This window comes from Ascidia mentula, chromosome 1 (genome assembly GCF_947561715.1).
Source record: "Ascidia mentula chromosome 1, kaAscMent1.1, whole genome shotgun sequence".
Lineage (NCBI taxonomy): Eukaryota > Metazoa > Chordata > Ascidiacea > Phlebobranchia > Ascidiidae > Ascidia > Ascidia mentula.
In genome coordinates this window covers 2,884,908-2,904,192 of record NC_138566.1, presented here as the reverse complement: position 1 = coordinate 2,904,192, position 19,285 = coordinate 2,884,908, and the positions used below count along the sequence as shown (strand labels likewise).

At 38.8% G+C, this 19,285-nt stretch overlaps 2 protein-coding genes across 2 annotated transcripts; both read right to left on the bottom strand.

Moving 5' to 3' along the window:
- Positions 1-9,722: 9,722 nt before the first annotated feature.
- Positions 9,723-14,666, bottom strand: LOC145898289 (uncharacterized). The gene is made up of 13 exons (XM_082986723.1): positions 14,534-14,666; positions 14,254-14,404; positions 13,965-14,176; positions 13,544-13,691; positions 12,930-13,280; positions 12,406-12,522; positions 12,195-12,331; positions 11,855-11,972; positions 11,357-11,485; positions 10,930-11,003; positions 10,662-10,872; positions 10,253-10,316; positions 9,723-10,185 (listed from the first exon to the last, which is right to left on the bottom strand). The coding sequence occupies exons 5-13, from the start codon at positions 13,060-13,062 to the stop codon at positions 10,068-10,070; spliced, it is 1,101 nt and encodes a 366-aa protein (XP_082842849.1). The 5' UTR covers positions 13,063-13,280; positions 13,544-13,691; positions 13,965-14,176; positions 14,254-14,404; positions 14,534-14,666; the 3' UTR covers positions 9,723-10,067.
- A 2,345-nt stretch (positions 14,667-17,011) lies between these two features.
- On the bottom strand, positions 17,012-19,197 carry LOC145917834 (CUB domain-containing protein 2-like). Its single transcript, XM_083003123.1, has 6 exons — positions 19,083-19,197; positions 18,889-19,014; positions 18,350-18,561; positions 17,852-18,002; positions 17,555-17,769; positions 17,012-17,242 (listed from the first exon to the last, which is right to left on the bottom strand). The coding sequence occupies exons 2-6, from the start codon at positions 18,947-18,949 to the stop codon at positions 17,012-17,014; spliced, it is 870 nt and encodes a 289-aa protein (XP_082859249.1). The 5' UTR covers positions 18,950-19,014; positions 19,083-19,197.
- Between the last annotated feature and the right edge of the window lie 88 nt (positions 19,198-19,285).

Genomic DNA, 19,285 nt, shown 5'->3' with positions numbered 1-19,285 from the left:
CCACTCGCAAGGAAAAAAATAATATTTCACTTCGTAAACATGCTTGGATTTACTTCTCAAGCAACCAACAATCGTGGCAACAAGTTGACAGACCATAAAGAAAAAAAAGGGTTCTTTTTATCTAACCTGTAGTTTATCACGATAATAATAAGTTGAAAACGAAACCACTTTGAACAAGATCACGTGATTTGTGGGTGCTCCGATGAACCACTCGCAATCTTCATTGTTCTTATAGTTACCAGGCCAACCTGGTGACGTCAGACGTTTCGTCACACCAACATTTGCTGTGCGGTTTTTTTCGCCGCATCGGTTTTGCATATGTGGATACAAACCAGATAAAACTAGAAGAAATCAATCAATATTTTACTTGGTAAACATGTTTTGTCTTAGTGATAACAGAAACAACCAACATTGGTCGCCAACCTGCTTTATATTCAATGGAGAAACCTGGTTTTGTTGCAGAACTATCTGAAGTAAAGGCAAGTCGAACTTCATTGTTAGGTGATGTGAAATTGAATGGTGGCAGATCTCCATAATAAAAATCCAACCGCGTTTTCCCGTCCTTGTCGTAAACCTGTTATTGTTTTGAGTTAATCTTTAGAACGCGGCAGATAAAAATGCAACAAACAAAAAACAAAAGCATCCATGATGATAAGGTTCACAGGCTTCGCAGCCAAACTGGATCATCCACTGAAATGGGGAAAGTGGCTGATCCAGCTTGGCTGCAATGTCTTGCCTGCGAAGCCTGTGAAGCTAATAACCAAAACACGAGAGCTGTGATCGCCAAATATAAAGAACATGCGTGGTAGAGCCATCCTGCACGCCTTGCTATGCGAAAGCAGCATTGTGTTACTTCTAGTATGATAAAAAACGTATTTACAAAACTAAATAATTTTTCCGGTTAATTTCATTTAACATTCTGTTCGTCGTAACGAGATTCTGTTGAAAACGAAACCACTTTGAGTAAGATCACGTGATTTGTGGGTGCTTCTATTAACCACTCGCAAGGAAAAATATTAATATTTCACTTCGTAAACATGCTTGGTTTTACTTCTCAAGCAACCAACAATCGTGGCAACAAATTGACAGATCATAAAGTAAAAAAAAGTTTCTTTTCATCCAACCTGTAGTTTGTCATATGATCCAGTTGAAAACGAAACCACTGTGAACAAGATCACGTGATTTGTGGGTGCTCCGATGAACCACTCGCAATCTTCATCGTTTTTATAGCTACCAGGCCAACCTGGTGACGTCAGACGTTTCGTCACACCAACGTTTGCTGTGCGGTTTCTTTCGCCGCATCGGTTTTGCAAATGTGGATACAAACCAGATAAAACTAGAAGAAATCAATCAATATTTTACTTAGTAAACATGTTGTGTCTTAGTGATAACAGAAACAACCAACATTGGTCGCCAACCTGGTTTATATTCAATGGAGAAACCTGGGTTTGTTGCAGAACTATGTGAAGTAAACGCAAGTCGAACTTCATTGTTAGGTGATGTGAAATTGAAATACGTCAGATTTCCATAATAATAATGCAACCGCGTTTTCCCGTCCTTGTCGTAAACCTGTTATTGTTTTGAGTTAATCTTTAGAACGCGGCAGATAAAAATGCAACAAACAAAAAACAAAAGCAACCATGATAATAAGGTTTACAGGCTTTGCAGCCAAACTGGATCAGCCACTGAAATGGGGAAAGTGGTTGATCCAGCTTGGCTGCAATGTCTTGCCTGCGAAGCCTGTAAACCTAATAACCAAAACACGAGAGATGAGCTCGACAAATATAAAGAGCATGCGTGGTAGGGCCATCCTGCACGCCTTGCTATGCAAAAGCAGCATGGTTTTGCTTCTAGTATGACAAAAAACGTATTAACAAAAACTAAATAACTTTTTCCGGTTAATTTCATTTAACATTCTGTTCGTCGTAACGAGATTCTGTTGAAAACAAAACCACTTTGAACAAGATCACGTGATTTGTGGGTGCTTCTATTTACCACTCGCAAGGAAAAAAATAATATTTCACTTCGTAAACATGCTTGGTTTTACTTTTCAAGCAACCAACAATCGTGACAACAAGTTGTCAGACCATAAAGTATAAAAAAGGGTTCTTTTTATCTAACCTGTAGTTTGTCATATGATCCAGTTGAAAACGAAACCACTTCGAACAAGATCACGTGATTTGTGGGTGCTCCGATGAACCACTCGCAATCTTCATTGTTCTTATAGTTACCAGGCCAACCTGGTGACGTCAGACGTTTCGTCACACCAACATTGGCTGTGCGGTTTTTTTCGCCGCATCGGTTTTGCAAATGTGGATACAAACCAGATAAAACTAGAAGAAATCAATCAATATTTTACTTAGTAAACATGTTGTGTCTTAGTGATAACAGAAACAACCAACATTGGTCGCCAACCTGCTTTATATTCAATGGAGAAACCTGGTTTTGTTGAAGAAATATCTGAAGTAAAGGCAAGTCGAACTTCATTGTTAGGTGATGTGAAATTGAATGGTGTCAGATCTCCATAATAAAAATCCAACCGCGTTTTCCCGTCCTTGTCGTAAATCTGTTATTGTTTCGAGTTGATCTTTAGATCACGGCAGATAAAAATGCAACAAACAAAAAACAAAAGCAACCATGGTGATAAGGTTCACAGGTTTCGCAGCCAAATTGGATCAGACACTGAAATGGGGATAGTGGCTGATCCAGCTTGGCTGCAATGCCTTGGCTGCGAAGCCTGTGAACCTAATAACCAAAACACGAGAGCTGAGACCGCCAAATATAAAGAGCATGCGTGGTAGGGCCATCCTGCATGCCTTGCTATGCGAAAGCAGCATGGTGTTACTTCTAGTATGATAATAAACGTATTTACAAAACTAAATAAATTTTTTTCCGGTTAATTTCATTTAACATTCTGTTCGTCGTAACGAGATTCTGTTGAAAACGAAACCACTTTGAACAAGATCACGTGATTTGTGGTTGCTTCTATTAACCACTCGCAAGGAAAAAAATTTAATATTTCACTTCGTAAACATGCTTGGTTTTACTTTTCAAGCAACCAACAACCGTGGCAACAAGTTGACAGACCATAAAGTATAAAAACGGTTCTTTTTATCTAACCTGTAGATTATGGCGATAATAATAAGTTGAAAACGAAACCACTTTGAACAAGATCACGTGATTTGTGGGTGCTCCGATGAACCACTCGCAATCTTCATTTCTTTTATAGTTACCAGGCCAACCTGGTGACGTCAGACGTTTCGTCACACCAACATTTGCTGTGCGGTTTCTTTCGCCGCATCGGTTTTGCAAATGTGGATACAAACCAGATAAAACTAGAAGAAATCAATTATTATTTTGCTTAGTAAACATGTTGTGTCTTAGTGATAACAGAAACAACCAACATTGGTCGCCAACCTGCTTTATATTCAATGGAGAAACCTGGTTTTGTTGCAGAACTATCTGAAGTAAAGGCAAGTCGAACTTCATTGTTAGGTGATGTGAAATTGAAAGACGTCAGATCTCCATGATAATAATACAACCGCGTTGTCCCGTCCTTGTCGTAAACCTGTTATTGTTTTGAGTTAATCTTCAGAACGCGGCAGATAAAAATGCAACTAACAAAAAACAAAAGCATCCAAGATGATAAGGTTCACAGGCTTCGCAGCCAAACTGGATCAGACACTGAAATGGGGAAAGTGGCTGATCCAGCTTGGCTGCAACGTCTTGCCTGCGAAGCCTGTGAACCTAATAACCAAAACACGAGAGCTGAGACCGCCAAATATAAAGAGCATGCGTGGTAGGGCCATCCTGCCTTGCTATGCAAAAGCAGCATGGTTTTGCTTCTAGTATGATAATAAACGTATTTACGAAACTAAATAATTTTTTCCGGTTAATTTCATTTAACATTCTGTTCGTCGTAACGAGATTCTGTTGAAAACGAAACCACTTTGAACAAGATCACGTGATTTGTGGTTGCTTCTATTAACCACTCGCAAGGAAAAAAAATTAATATTTCACTTCGTAAACATGCTTGGTTTTACTTTTCAAGCAACCAACAAACGTGACAACAAGTTGACAAATCATATTATAAAAAAATGTTCTTTTCATCTAACCTGTAGTTTATCACGATAATAATAAGTTGAAAACGAAACCACTTTGAACAAGATCACGTGATTTGTGGGTGCTCCGATGAACCACTCGCAATCTTCATCGTTTTGATAGCTACCAGGCCAACCTGGTGACGTCAGTCGTTTTGTCACACCAACATTTGCTGTGCGGTTTCTTTCGCCGCATCGGTTTTGCAAATGTGGATACAAACCAGATAAAACTAGAAGAAATCAATCAATATTTTACTTAGTAAACATGTTGTGTCTTAGTGATAACAGAAACAACCAACATTGGTCGCCAACCTGCTTTATATTCAATGGAGAAACCTGGTTTTGTTGCAGAACTATCTGATGTAAAGGCAAGTCGAACTTCATTGTTAGGTGATGTGAAATTGAATGGTGGCAGATCTCCATAATAAAAATCCAACCGCGTTTTCCCGTCCTTGTCGTAAACCTGTTATTGTTTTGAGTTAATCTTTAGAACGCGGCAGATAAAAATGCAACAAACAAAAAACAAAAGCATCCATGATGATAAGGTTCACAGGCTTCGCAGCCAAACTGGATCAGCCACTGAAATGGGGAAAGTGGTTGATCCAGCTTGGCTGCAATGTCTTGCCTGCGAAGCCTGTAAACCTAATAACCAAAACACGAGAGCTGAGACCGCCAAATATAAAGAGCATGCGTGGTAGGGCCATCCTGCATGCCTTGCTATGCGAAAGCAGCATGGTGTTACTTCTAGTATGATAAAAAACGTATTTACAAAACTACATAATTTTTTCCGTTTAATTTCTTTTAACATTCTGTTCGTCGTAACGAGATTCTGTTGAAAACGAAACCACTTTGAATAAGATCACGTGATTTGTGGTTGCTTCTATTAACCACTCGCAAGGAAAAAAAAATAATATTTCACTTCGCAATCATGCTTGGATTTACTTCTCAAGCAACCAACAATCGTGGCAACAAGTTGACAGACCAGAAAGTATAAAAACGGTTCTTTTTATCTAACCTGTAGTTTATGACGATAATAATAAGTTGAAAACGAAACCACTTCGAACAAGATCACGTGATTTGTGGGTGCTTCGATTAACCACTCGCAATCTTCATTGTTCTTATAGCTACCAGGCCAACCTGGTGACGTCAGACGTTTCGTCACACCAACGTTTGCTGTGCGGTTTCTTTCGCCGCATCGGTTTTGCAAATGTGGATACAAACCAGATAAAACTAGAAGAAATCAATTATTATTTTACTTGGTAAACGTGTTTTGTCTTAGTGATAACAGAAACAACCAACATTGGTCGCCAACCTGCTTTATATTCAATGGAGAAACCTGGGTTTCTTGCAGAACTATCTGAACTAAAGGCAAGTCGAACTTCATTGTTAGGTGATGTGAAATTGAATGGTGGCAGATCTCCAGAATAAAAATACAACCGCGTTTTCCCGTCCTTGTCGTAAACCTGTTATTGTTTCGAGTTGATCTTTAGAACACGGCAAATAAAAATGCAAAAAACAAAAGCAACCATGATAATTAGGTTTACTGGATTCGCAGCCAAACTGGATCATCCACTAAAATGGGGAAAGTGGTTGATCCAGCTTGGCTGCAATGTCTTGCCTGCGAAGGCTGTGAACCTAATAACCAAAACACGAGAGCTGAGACCGCCAAATATAAAGAGCATGCGTGGTAGGGCCATCCTGCCTTGCTATGCGAAAGCAGCATGATGTTACTTTTAGTGTGATAATAAACGTATTTACAAAACTAAATAATTTTTTCCGGTTGATTAAATTTAACATTCTGTTCGTCGTAACGAGATTTTGTTGAAAACGAAACCACTTTGAACAAGATCACGTGATTTGTGGGTGCTTCTATTAACCACTCGCAAGGAAAAAAATTTAATATTTTACTTCGTAAACATGCTTGGTTTTACTTTTCAAGCAACCAACAATCCTGGCAAAAAGTTGACAGACCAGAAAGAAAAAAACGTTTATTTTTGTCTAACCTGTAGTGCATCATGATAATAATAAGTTGAAAACGAAACCACTTTGAACAAGATCACGTGATTTGTGGGTGCTTCGATGAACCACTCGCAATCTTCATTTCTTTTGTAGTTACCAGGCCAACCTGGTGACGTCAGACGTTTCGTCACACCAACATTTGCTGTACGGTTTCTTTCGCCGCATCGGTTTTGCAAATGTGGATACAAACCAGATAAAACTAGAAGAAATCAACCAATATTTTACTTAGTAAACATGTTGTGTCTCAGTGATAACAGAAACAACCAACATTGGTCGCCAACCTGCTTTATATTCAATGGAGAAACCTGGGTTTGTTCCAGACCTATCTGAAGTAAAGGCAAGTCGAACCTCATTGTTAGGTGATGTGAAATTGAATGGTGTCAGATCTCTATAATAAAAATCCAACCGCGTTTTCCCGTCCTTGTCGTAAACCTGTTATTGTTTTGAGTTCATCTTTAGAACGGGGCAGATAAAAATGCAACAAACAAAAAACAAAAGCAACCATGATGATAAGGTTCACAGGCTTCGCAGCCAAGCTGGATCATCCACTGAAATGAAATTAGTGGCTGATCCAGATTGGCTGCAATGTCTTGGCTGCGACGCCTGTGAACCTAATAACCAAAACACGAGAGCTGAGACCGCCAAATATAAAGAGCATGCGTGGTAGGGCCATCCTGCATGCCTTGCTATGCGAAAGCAGCATGGTGTTACTTCTAGTATGATAATAAACGTATTTACAAAACTATATAATTTTTTTTCCGGTTAATTTCATTTGACATTCTGTTCGTCGTAACGAGATTCTGTTGAAAACGAAACCACTTTGAACAAGATCACGTGATTTGTGGGTGCTTCTGTTAACCACTCGCAAGGGAAAAAAATGTAATATTTCACTTCGTAAACATGCTTGGTTTTACTTCTCAAGCAACCAACAATCGTGACAACAAGTTGACAGACCAGAAAGTATATCTAACCTGTAGTTTATCACGATAAGAATAAGTTGAAAACGAAACCACTTTGAACAAGATCACGTGATTTGTGGGTGCTCCGATGAACCACTCGCAATCTTCATCGTTTTTGTAGCTACCAGGCCAACCTGGTGACGTCAGACGTTTCGTCACATCAACATTTGCTGTACGGTTTCTTTCGCCGCATCGGTTTTGCAAATGTGGATACAAACCAGATAAAACTAGATGAAATCAATTAATATTTCAGTTAAACATTGTTTGCTTTACTTCTGAAACAACCAACATTCGTTGTAACGAGTTGACCGTACGGAAAGTTTTTAAGTTAAAAGTACATGAGCTCTCATTTAACAACTTGATAAAGATATACATTTATTATGTAAATGCACGATTCATTTGTTGACAGTGGTGTTTAACGAAAATTACTTTTTGAGTTTTTTGTTGTTTGTGTCCTAATTACACGAACCTGGAGAGCAAACCTGGAACAATCCCAACACAATAAATTGCAGAAGAATTGTTCGAATCATTACCAAATCCCCTGCCTGCACCGGAAATGTATGCACGTGTAATTTAATATCGTATTTTCTTCTGATCTTAAAAGAAAACTTCTGGTTAGTTTTAAATTAATACCAACGATTCGCAAATACATAAAAATAATACTTACCGTCAGACAATTTACAACCCAAGGTTATGTTTATATGAACCCGTTATCCACGACACTGGATGACATCGGTTCCACAACAACAGTAGAAACACAGCAAGTAGGCTTTCAACCTAAGTGGAAGAAAATAGCTGTGAAGTCGTCCAAGCAATATCAACTGGTACTGAATAAGCAATGGCAACGACCGAAATCACCAACAGTTAGCAGTCGTTGGAAGCCAGTTTAGTGGAGACGTTTTATAGATGGAGAAGCGTTGACATCACATCCGTTATTACATTCTCCCTTTTTCTGATACCGTTGATTCTCTGGAAGTCTGATAACTCGACAACTTTGCACTCAACTGTAGTTTAAGCGACTATGAGACCTGTCTTTCGAAATACTATATGTAAACTAATGCAGGATTTCCCCGATAAAAACAGGTTCTTTGAAACACCTTGCTTTAACAATTTCTATTAGTATTCCACATCTTTAAATCACTGTGCAGAGCCGACAACCTATACTAGTTTTATGACATAAGGACCTGAATTTATCACCAACCGTAATCACTTCTGTAGTTGTAAATGCATGAAACGTATTTCGTCAAACATTGTCAATATTGGTCAGTTTTCCGTAAACGTAATTAACATAAAGGTGAGTGTAAAACAATAATTTGTGTAAATATTAACGATTAGAATCGATCCTCGCATTTTCTAGGAGCGCCCTGCCCCCGTAGCTAATAGATAGAAACAGTGGGCCATCGGTTTGTAGACATCTATAGTAAGATATCACATAGATTAAACCTGGCTTGGTAAATTACATTTTGCCGTTCCCAACAATTGGTGGATTTAATGCAAATCTCAAACTGACAAATATTTCCCGGTGCGAGTTTAAGTTCCAAATTGTTTTTTCAAGGATTGTGGGCGGATCTGCAACAGAAAATATATATTTGGAAAGTGTTCCAAGGGACGCCCTTTCCAACACGCGTTGACGCTCTCTTCAAGGAAGCCGCGCGTATTTCAAACTGTCAGACTTCCTGTATGAGCCCAGTTTAATCATGCGGCTTTAGCAAACTTGTAATATGATCGTTAGTTCGATATCCTTGCTGCCAAACGTAATGTTTCAAACACTAACAATCTGGTGCAAAAACTAACGTGGGTTGCATCGTTTAGGATGTGTAAGGTAGAATGTGAACAAGCAATATTGACCGTCTGTCATTCGTGGTATATTTTCAGTTTTGTGCCATTTTTGCAAACCATTGTAATGTAATTGGGAATTTGCATTAAGCGCGCAGGGAACGAGTGGTGTGCGTGGGTAGTTCTGAAGGAAATATATATTCTTGTGGGCAATGAAGGCTGAAGCACATCCACTTATGGAACAATAAAACAATGACTTTAGTTACATGCCCGTGACTTATCCTCTGCATACCATAAACACACACACTAGTTTTTAGGAGCCCAAGGGCTCTGTAATCAGCAACGACCGATGACGTACTTAATCGATATCATCGAATCGGGAGCCGTACTAAGAAATGGGCCCACAGTTTACCACGGAAACATCAATAGGTGGGACAAAGCAGCTGAATATCCGCAAATGGTCCTAAAGAGATACTGCATTCAAATAAATGGTCGGATACCACGTGTTATATTGTTTGGAGCTCACGTGCGCCGGGTCGCAATGCTTTTTCCTGTAAGAAAACCTTTAATTGTACGAAACAAGCACTTGCGTATTTAGCTGATAAATAAAGAATAGAATTTCTCGTTACAGTGAATAAACAAAAATTGCGTGTTGCGACCGATTTGCAAATTTATGACGTCATTAAACATTCGGATCCGACCGAATGCGGGCTGCAGGTATTCGGATTCGAACGAATCCAAATCTTTTTAGGGTAAGGATATCTCCGATATTTATAAATGCACATAATGATAAATGACTTCGCCCTCTAATGTCATCCCTTCCCTAATATTTTCAGTGGAGCAGAATGTAGTTTTGGCTCAAATTTATTCAGTAGCATTTTGATATTTCTTGCAATAACCATTCGTCATGTTTTTAGCTTTTAACACTCAAAGGAAAGCAATGAAGAAATAGAAATATAATACTATGAACAGAATCAATTTAAAATAATTGATACAAGGAAATCAAGAGCATGACGTCATATAAGACGTCAATGGGGCTTTAAAGCAGTTTCAAGTGGTTTTGTAACTTCCAGAACTTGCTTGCAATGATTGTGACAAAAAAGGGATCGCATTCTTCGATGTCAGCTATCCACGTTTTTACATTGTTCGGTGACGCCAGGTTAATATGAGGGCAAGGAGATCACGTGGTAACATATATCAGATTATTACGGCGTTAATGCCCTTCGTCCTCCGGTAGAGCTGCAGGACCAGTCCTGGGGTTCAGATAAACATTTTCATCACCAGAGAACTCGGCTTCTCGTGTAGGCGGTAATCGACGTTGATCATTTACGCTGCAACAAGAAATTACGTCATCACTCAAACACAAGCAAAATATGATTACAAAGATTTAATCCTCACTATATGGGTTGGCTTTCTGGGGTCTCGGCTGTTGCAACCATCTTCACTCCTTCGGGTTTCGCGACTGCACAAAACATATATGTCGTGTGATTATGAAGAAAGTCGTGTATTCTTTGCATGGTCGCGTTAATTCTAACAAGTTACAATGCTTGTGTGCTTTGAGGTTGGATTTGAGCAAATTAAACACTGGGAAAAAGGGAGCCTGGCTTGCATCGATATGGTTTCAGTGAGGAAATGACGTCATATCTACCGACAACAACAGAACGGGGCAACAAACCGATATATCAAGATAAGGTTACGCACATATAACTGACAAGCATAATTCGTTATTTTCCGTGAATTTCTAATGGGCGCAACAAAAGCGAACATGGCGATTAAAATTACAATCATATGCGAGTTAAATACTTACTTTTCCTGGAGGCTGCAAAGCAATGACGTCGAACCCCAACAATCACAACCGCTACTATTATAACAACACACACTATTGGTAGAATAATAACAAGTGTAGATTGTGAAGTTGTTGATTCGTTGGCCAACGTCACCTCAACTGTGTCCACAACATTAAACGGAGGCCCGGAGTTGATGGTGATCGCGCATTTTCCAAGATCTTCACCAGAAACCTGAAAATATTAGAGAGTTTATAGTATGGGGTGCAGGCGTAAGTCACTAAACAACACCTTGCCAAAGTGTAAGATGATTTCGTTCGACGTGAGGTTTGAAGTTATCACCACGTTTTTCATGGTTGTTCCTCCTGTTATAAAATGTAATATGTTAACTATGCTGTCTCAATGATTGATTTAAAAGGGCTTTACTCAGCTACTATAGATACGGTATCGATCGACAGCCTACCAGGGTGGCTTGGTTCATCGATCCGGTGTTGTTTATTGTTTTTCCATGTTAATTAAGTTGTACGACTTCAACGACTTAACATTAGTGTGAGTGTAACATTTGTGAGGACAATACAAAAGTACTCAGGAACATTTCCGTTTTCCAACGTATTACATCACAGAGAAATAGGCCCTTGTGAGGTACTTTGAGTTTAGAGTAGTGCCTCGTGATAGGACAAATACAAAAATGCAACAAAATTGCTTGGGATGAACAAACCTGGCTTGGTAACTTGCACTTTACCGTTTCCAACAATGGGTGGATTCGATGCAAATCTTAAACTGACAGATATTTCCTGGTGTAAGGTGACTGTTTTTCGAATTATTTTTTCTAGGATTTTGGGCGGATCTGCAAGGAATGATAAGAGTTTAAAATTCTCGAAACCTAGTTTCGTGACAAGTATTACTTTGAACCGCGTTCGTATTTTCAGTAGGGTCATGATACGGGGCAACCATCATTATGATAAACACAGGGAGTTAACCAAAAACAAAGCGAGAAAGTTGCGACAAAATAAACCCAATTTATTAAACGAAGCTTTCTATCGACAGTTGCGAAACTGAAAATGAGTAATTTGGAAATAACCCAGAGAAACTCCACACAACAATGGTGATATCTTAAAATAGTTTTGCCCACAATACTTGGTTGCGAGAGCGAATTTCCTGCTTTGCAGGTTTATATACTGCTCATGGAACAACAAAGTGTCACGAGTTTCCTTACATTGAACGTTAAGTTTCAGAAGTCTTGTTGTCGACTGTTTCTGTTCATTGGAGTTTTGGTGACAGGACACCAAGGCACCGTGGTCTGAAGCCGACACATGAATAAACGCAAAGGCAAACTGAAACCGAATATATAAGATACTCAATTATTATTGTGTTTACTGTGACTAAGAAACTGAAGATGCCCACAGGCGAAATGTTTATTCCAAACCAGGCTGATCATGTGGTGAAAAGCTAGTGTTTTTTGTGCATATAAGATACTCATTTTTCAAAACTCCGTTTTAAATTCAGTTCACATTTGTGCACAGTAACATCGGTTTACTCTGTAATCATAAACATACTTCTTTGCCCCAATACACTTGGTTGCCCACGCTTATATAAACGGAATTCATGTCACCGCTCAATTTGTTGCAGAAAAACAGAACACTGCCCGCGGTCAACGTAGTTGTGTTGGAGGAGTTGATTTCCACAAACAAACCTAAAAAATTCACAAATAATTAAAAGAAAACTCTAACATCAATTTCTCGGCAAACCCGAATATATTTAAGTTACCTTTCCAACACGATTCATTGCTCCATCCTGCAGCCGCCTGGTTGTTGTGAAACCAGCTTTTGTGGTTTGCAGGTTGAACAATCGTTAGATTTGGGAGATGTGGGAGATGTAGGCAATCTAATGCAAAATAAATTTCTGGACGCATGTAGCCAGGGTCGGTTAGTCTATTTGGCGAACTAGGCAATCACCAATGGGGCGCACGACCTTAGTGGGTCGCATAATTTGCCTAGTGCGATTAAAACTTGTCATTTATCATATCTATTAAATAAACAGATTTGCGTAAGTTCGAATCATTCGACAAAACGATTATAAAGACAGCTCAGTTAGTTGATGTTTCTGAATTAAAGATCAACTGACTGAGCTACACAACGATTTTGGAGGCAGAAAGTGGTTGAATGGGAGTAAAAAAACTGAAACTTGCCTCTGGTGATAAATAAGCTTGCATGTGACCTACTGTAGATCAACTAACACGTAAGCATCAAGGAATGCATGCAACAATTGTTTACAGATACAATACAACTTACTATCAACAGAATTTCCTTGGCTCCTCATCACTGCATCGTTGTAACGACAAAAGGCAATTTTGCGAAAACTGCGGTCAAATAGTTCCGAAGACACCATTGTTACATTTTGTATTTTGTCCACTCCCACTCTCATGGTAGCATCGTTGCTTGGAGTTTGAAAATTAAAATCAGGGCAGAAACTTGCCAAGACCTTGCTTATATTAAAGTTTTTTGCAATCAAATACAGCTCGTCAGGTTTGCATCCACGATACGACAAAGTGGGGGAAATTGTGATGTTGGAACCCCCCCCAGCCCATGAAGAATTTGGATTGGCAAAACTTACGTTTGACTTGAAACCAGTCCAACATATTACTGCAAAAGCATATTATGTCATATTAGGGGTCAAGATTCGAATGTATGGCATTCAATACCATCCACAACTTGACGCAAACTGTTTAGGATTACATTACGAATTCAGGATTTGGTGTTATTGCACAATTTAATGCAACAGTGAATAATAAAACAAAAACACGCACAGAAATGAAGCAGCACAAAACCAAGTTACAGTCGTAGTTACCCAACCAAATATAACTCAGATATAGTAACTTATAATCACCCAATATTCGTATTCCTACCTGCTTCATATTCAATGGAGAATCCCGGGTTTGTTCTATATGAAGAAGTAAACGTAAGTCGAACTTCATTGTTAGGTGAAGTGAAATTAAACGGTGGCAAATCCCCATAATAATAATCCAACCGCGTTGTCCCGTCCTTGTCGTAAACCTGGTATTGTTTTGAGTTCATCTTTAGAACGCGACAGATAAAAATGCAACAAACAAAAAACAAAAGCAACCATGATGATAAGGTTTACAGGCTTCGCAGCCAAGCTGGATATGCCACTGAAATGGGAAAAGTGGCTGATAGGCAAAGATAAAGCGCCTGCGCGGTAGGAAAAGCGATCCTGCCTTGCTATGCGAAAGCATGGTTTTACTTGTAGTATGATAATATACGTAATTACAAAACTAAAGAATTTTTTTCGGGTTCTTTTCATCAAACCTGCAGGTTGTCCCACGAATTAGTTGGAAACGAAACCACTTTGAACAAGATCACGTGATTTGTGGGTGCTTCGATTAACCATTCGCAATCTTCATTTTTTTTGTAGTTACCAGGCCAACCTGGTGACGTCAGTCGTTTCGTCACACCGACGTTTGCTGTGCGGTTTCTTTCGCCGCATCGGTTTTGCAAATGTGGATACAAACCAGGTAAAACTAGAAGAAAACAATTAATATTTCAGTTAGTACAGGTGTTGTTTTTACTTCTGAAACAACCAACATTGGTCGCCAACCTGCTTTATATTCAATGGAGAAACCTGGGTATCTTCCAGACCAAAATGAAGTAAACGTAAGTCGAACTTCATTGTTAGGTGATGTGAAATTGAAAGACGTCAGATTTCCGTAATAATAATCCAACCGCGTTTTCCCGTCCTTGTCGTAAACCTGTTATTGTTTCGAGTTCATCTTTAGAACGCGGCAGATAAAAATGCATCAAACAGAAAGCAAAAGCAACTATGATAATAAAAGTAAACACAAAACTAAATAATTATTTTCCGGTTCTTTTCATCTAACCTGTAGTTTATCAAAAGTAGGAGAAGTTGAAAACGAAACCACTTTGAACAAGATCACGTGATTTGTGGGTGCTTCGATGAACCACTCGCAATCTTCGACGTTTTTATATTTACCAGGCCAACCTGGTGACGTCAGACGTTTCGTCACACCAATGTTAGCTGTGTGGTTTCTTTCGCCGCATCGGTTTTGCAAATGTGGATACAAACCAGATAAAACTAGAAGAAAACAATTAATATTTCACTTAGTAAACGTGTTGTGTCTTAGTGATAACATCTGAAACAACCAACATTGGTCGCCAACCTGCTTTATATTCAATGGAGAAACCTGGGTTTGTTTCAGACCAAAATGAAATGAACGTAAGTCGAACTTCATTGTTAGGTGATGTGAAATTGAATGGTGGCAGATCTCCATAATAATGATCCAACCGCGTTTTCCCGTTCTTGTCGTAAACCTGTTATTGTTTTGAGTACATCTTTAGTACATGGCAGATAAAAGTGCAACAAACAAAAGCAACCATGATAATAAGGTTTACAGGCTTCGCAGAACACGAGAGCTGTGATCGCCAAATACAAAGAGCATGCGTGGTAGGGCCATCCTGCCTTTCTGTGCGAAAGCATGGTTTTACTTCTAGTATGATAATAAACGTATTTACAAAACTAAATAATTTTTTCCGATTCTCTTCATCCCAAGCAAAAAATTTCTTCCGGGCCTTAACCGCTTTTCTTTGGTTAGCTTAGCAGATAGGTATGGCCCGTATATGGATTTTGAACCTTAGCCAGATATATATCTCTGGTAAAGTTCGACAAAGAAACACTACCAGCGATGGCCGTAGATGCCGATCTTGTTTGGCTCATCCTTGTTACTGAAATTAGGCCGAACAATATAACTGTGCTTGTTTAGGCTTGTTATCTAACCTCAACCTACTATGTGAGACACATACTGAATCATATACCCTGCATACAATTATCATTGACACAAGAATTCTTTAATTTATTAAAACTTCACAGCAATGTAAAAACAATTTTCGTAAATATGAGTTCGCCCACCTTCGTAGTTCTACACTCTGGACAGAAATGGGATTTTTTTCATTACTGTAAAATTAAACACTTTTAATAGCACATATTTAAACATAAGTAAATAGTTAGGCAAATTTGCTCTCAAAATAACAATATAGCAACTTTAAGTGGGCTAACCAATAACAGTACCTTAGATACAAAAACAACAGAGGCAAAATCTTATTTTTGCAATTTAGAAACTCACAAATATGAAACATGCTGCAATGTACTTTTTACCATTGGGTCAGTTATGATATCCACAAAATTTGACTGTCTGCAGGCTGTGGCAACCATAACTTTTGTAGGTGCTGCATCTTTATCTCTCAATTATACTTTCAAATTTATCATTGTACAAACATGGGTTTTCTTCTCTTAATATCTACAGCACATAGCTAAATTAAAGGTAGCCTATATGTTGTTCACAAACTCTTAAAACAGAAATATTTGCCACTATTAATGCTTACAATTACACAATATTATTCCCAACTGATACAGTAAAACGGATTCAGTCAGATACGCAACAAAAACAAGACATAACGTCTGTTCACAACGGACTCGTCTTCACCAGAACACGCTTTTCACGCATGAATAAATCCGAAATAAAATTGCGCAATTTATTCTCACGCATTGAAAGTTCAACTGATTCTGCGGTAACGACAAAATGATACTGTCATAATTCTATGACCACATTATGAAAATGAAATCGCCGAATTTTGTCAAAAATAACACTTAACATATGTGATCAAAATTATTTCGAAATAATTTTTTTTATATCGCATTCGAAAATTTGCCTTTTAAGTATTTAATATGATCTGAAATATCTGAAAAATTAAAGTGTTTGTATTGTTGTACGTACATTCAGTTTTGTGCAAGGCACCTTAGAGATATTTAACGGAGACACTATAGGGCTAAAATCACATAAGGCAAACATGTTCGAGCCTTCAACGGGTTGATACCTTATAACCTCACGCCGCGCAAGCGTCGCAATGCCGCAGTTGAACCTTAGTAGATTTTTTAGCTAATTATCAAGCATGGCAACACCATACCTAAACCAATTATGAATGCACTCATTTCGTACGTTATTCACGTGTTTGGGCGCACACGACATAATCGCAGAACAGCCGATTGTGTGATTAGAATGGCCGGAGATAAACGGTGGAAATTTTTTGATTGGGCTCTTACCTCTAGATTGTCGTGACGAGATTCTGTTGCAAACGAAACAACCACGAACAAGATCACGTGATTTGTGGGTGCTTGGATTAACCACTCGCAGTCTTCATCGTTTTTATAGTTACCAGGCCAACCTGGTGACGTCAGTCGTTTCGTCACACCAACATTTGCTGTGCGGTTTCTTTCGCCGCATCGGTTTTGCAAATGTGGATACAAACCAGATAAAACTAGAAGAAAACAATTAATATTTCACTTAGTAAACATGTTGTGTCTTAGTGATAACATCTGAAACAACCAACATTGGTCGCCAACCTGCTTTATATTCAATGGAGAAACCCGAGTTTGTTCCGGACCTATCTGAAGTAAACGCAAGTCGAACTTCATTGTTAGGTGATGTGAAATTGAATGGTGGCAGATCTCCATAATAAAAATCCAACCGCGTTTTCCCGTCCTTGTCGTAAACCTGGTATTGTTTTGAGTACATCTTTAATACACGGCAGATAAAAATGCAACAAACAAAAACAACCATGATAATAAGGTTTACAGGCTTCGCAGCCAAGCAGGATCAGCCACTGAAATGGGAAAAGTGGCTGATCCAGCTTGGCTGCAATGCCTTGGCTGCGAAGCCTGTGAACCTAATGATCAGAATACGAGAGCTGAGATCGCCAAATATAAAGGGCCTGTGTGGTAGGGCTATCCTGATGCCTTGCTATACGAAAGCATGGTTTTACTTGTAGTATGATAATATACGCAATTATAAAACTAAATAATTTTTTTCCGGTTCTTTTCATCTAACCTGTAGTGTGTCGTAACACGAATAAGTTGAAAACGAAACCACTTTGAACAAGATCACGTGATTTGTGGGTGCTTCGATTAACCAATCGCAATCTTCATCGTTTTTGTAGTTACCAGGCCAACCTGGTGACGTCAGATGTTTCGTCACACCAACGTTTGCTGTGCGGTTTCTTTCGCCGCATCGGTTTTGCAAATGTGGATACAAACCAGATAAAACTAGAAGAAATCAATTAATATTTGACTAAAACATGTTGTGTTTCAAAGATAATTTCTGAAACAACCAACATTGGTCGCCAACCTGCTTTATATTCAATGGAGAAACCTGGGTTTGTTTCAGACCTATCTGAATTAAACGCAAGTCGAACTTCATTGTCAGGTGATGTGAAATTGAATGGTGGCAGATCTCCATAATAATAATACAACCGCGTTGTCCCGTCCTTGTCGTAAACCTGTTATTGTTGTGAGTTCATCTTTAGTACACGGCAGATAAAAAAAGGCAACAAACAAAAAACAAAAGCAACCATGACATTAACGTTCACATGCTGCCAAGAGATTGCAGCCAAGCTGGATCAGCCGCTGCAATGGGAGAAGTGGCTGATCCAGATTGGCTGCAATGCCTTGGCTGCGAAGCCTGTGAGCCTTATGATCAGAATACGAGATCTGAGACCGCCAAATATAAAGAGCATGCGTGGTAGGGCCATCCTGCCTTGCTGTGCGAAAGCATGGTTTTACTTCTAGTATGATAATAAAAGTAAACACAAAACTAAATAATTTTTTCCGATTCTCTTCATCTAACCTGTAGTTTGTCATATGATTCAGTTGAAAATGAAACCACTTTGAACAAGATCACGTGATTTGTGGGTGCTTTGATGAACCACTCGCAATCTTCATAGATTCTATAGTTATCAGGCCAACCTGGTGACGTCAGACGTTTCGTCACACCAACGTATGCTGTGCGGTTTTTAAGGCCGCATCGGTTTTGCAAATGTGGATACAAACCAGATAAAACTAGAAAAGAAAATTAATGTTTCACTTTGTAAACGTGTTGTGTTTTACTTCTGAAGCATAGCGCCCTCTAGATGGCGCTATGTTCTGAAGCAACTAACATTCGTTGTAACGAGTTGGACGAATGGAAAGTTTACAAACTCACCGTTTAGTGAAATTTTCTCTTAAATGTAACAGAGTTTTAAAGTTAAAAGTACATGAGATCTGGTTTGTCCACTAAATAGAGATATACATTTATAACATAAATGGACGCTTTGTCATTTGCTGGCAATTGTATTTTAAAAAACAATGTTTTGAGTTTTTTGTTGTTTGTGTCCTAATTACACAAACCTGGAGGGCAAACCTCAAATAATCCCAACACAACGAATTGCAGAAGGATTTTTCGAATCATTGCCAGATCCCCTGGTTGTATCGGGAGTATGTATGTGTAATTTAATATCGTATTTTCTTCTTGGGCTTGAAAGAAAACTTCTGGTTAGTTATAAATTAATACCAACGATTTGCAAACACATAAAACAACTTACCATCAGACTAATCACAATTCAAGGTTATGTTTATATGAACCTGTTATCCACGACGAGATACTGGACAACAACAGCAGAAAGTCTACTAGAAACACAGCAAGTAGGCTTTTGACCTAAATGCAAGAAAATAAAAGCGTCCAAGCAATTACCAGTCTTGCGCCACCACCGTCATTTCGGCGAAATGGAGATTGATAAAACCCGAA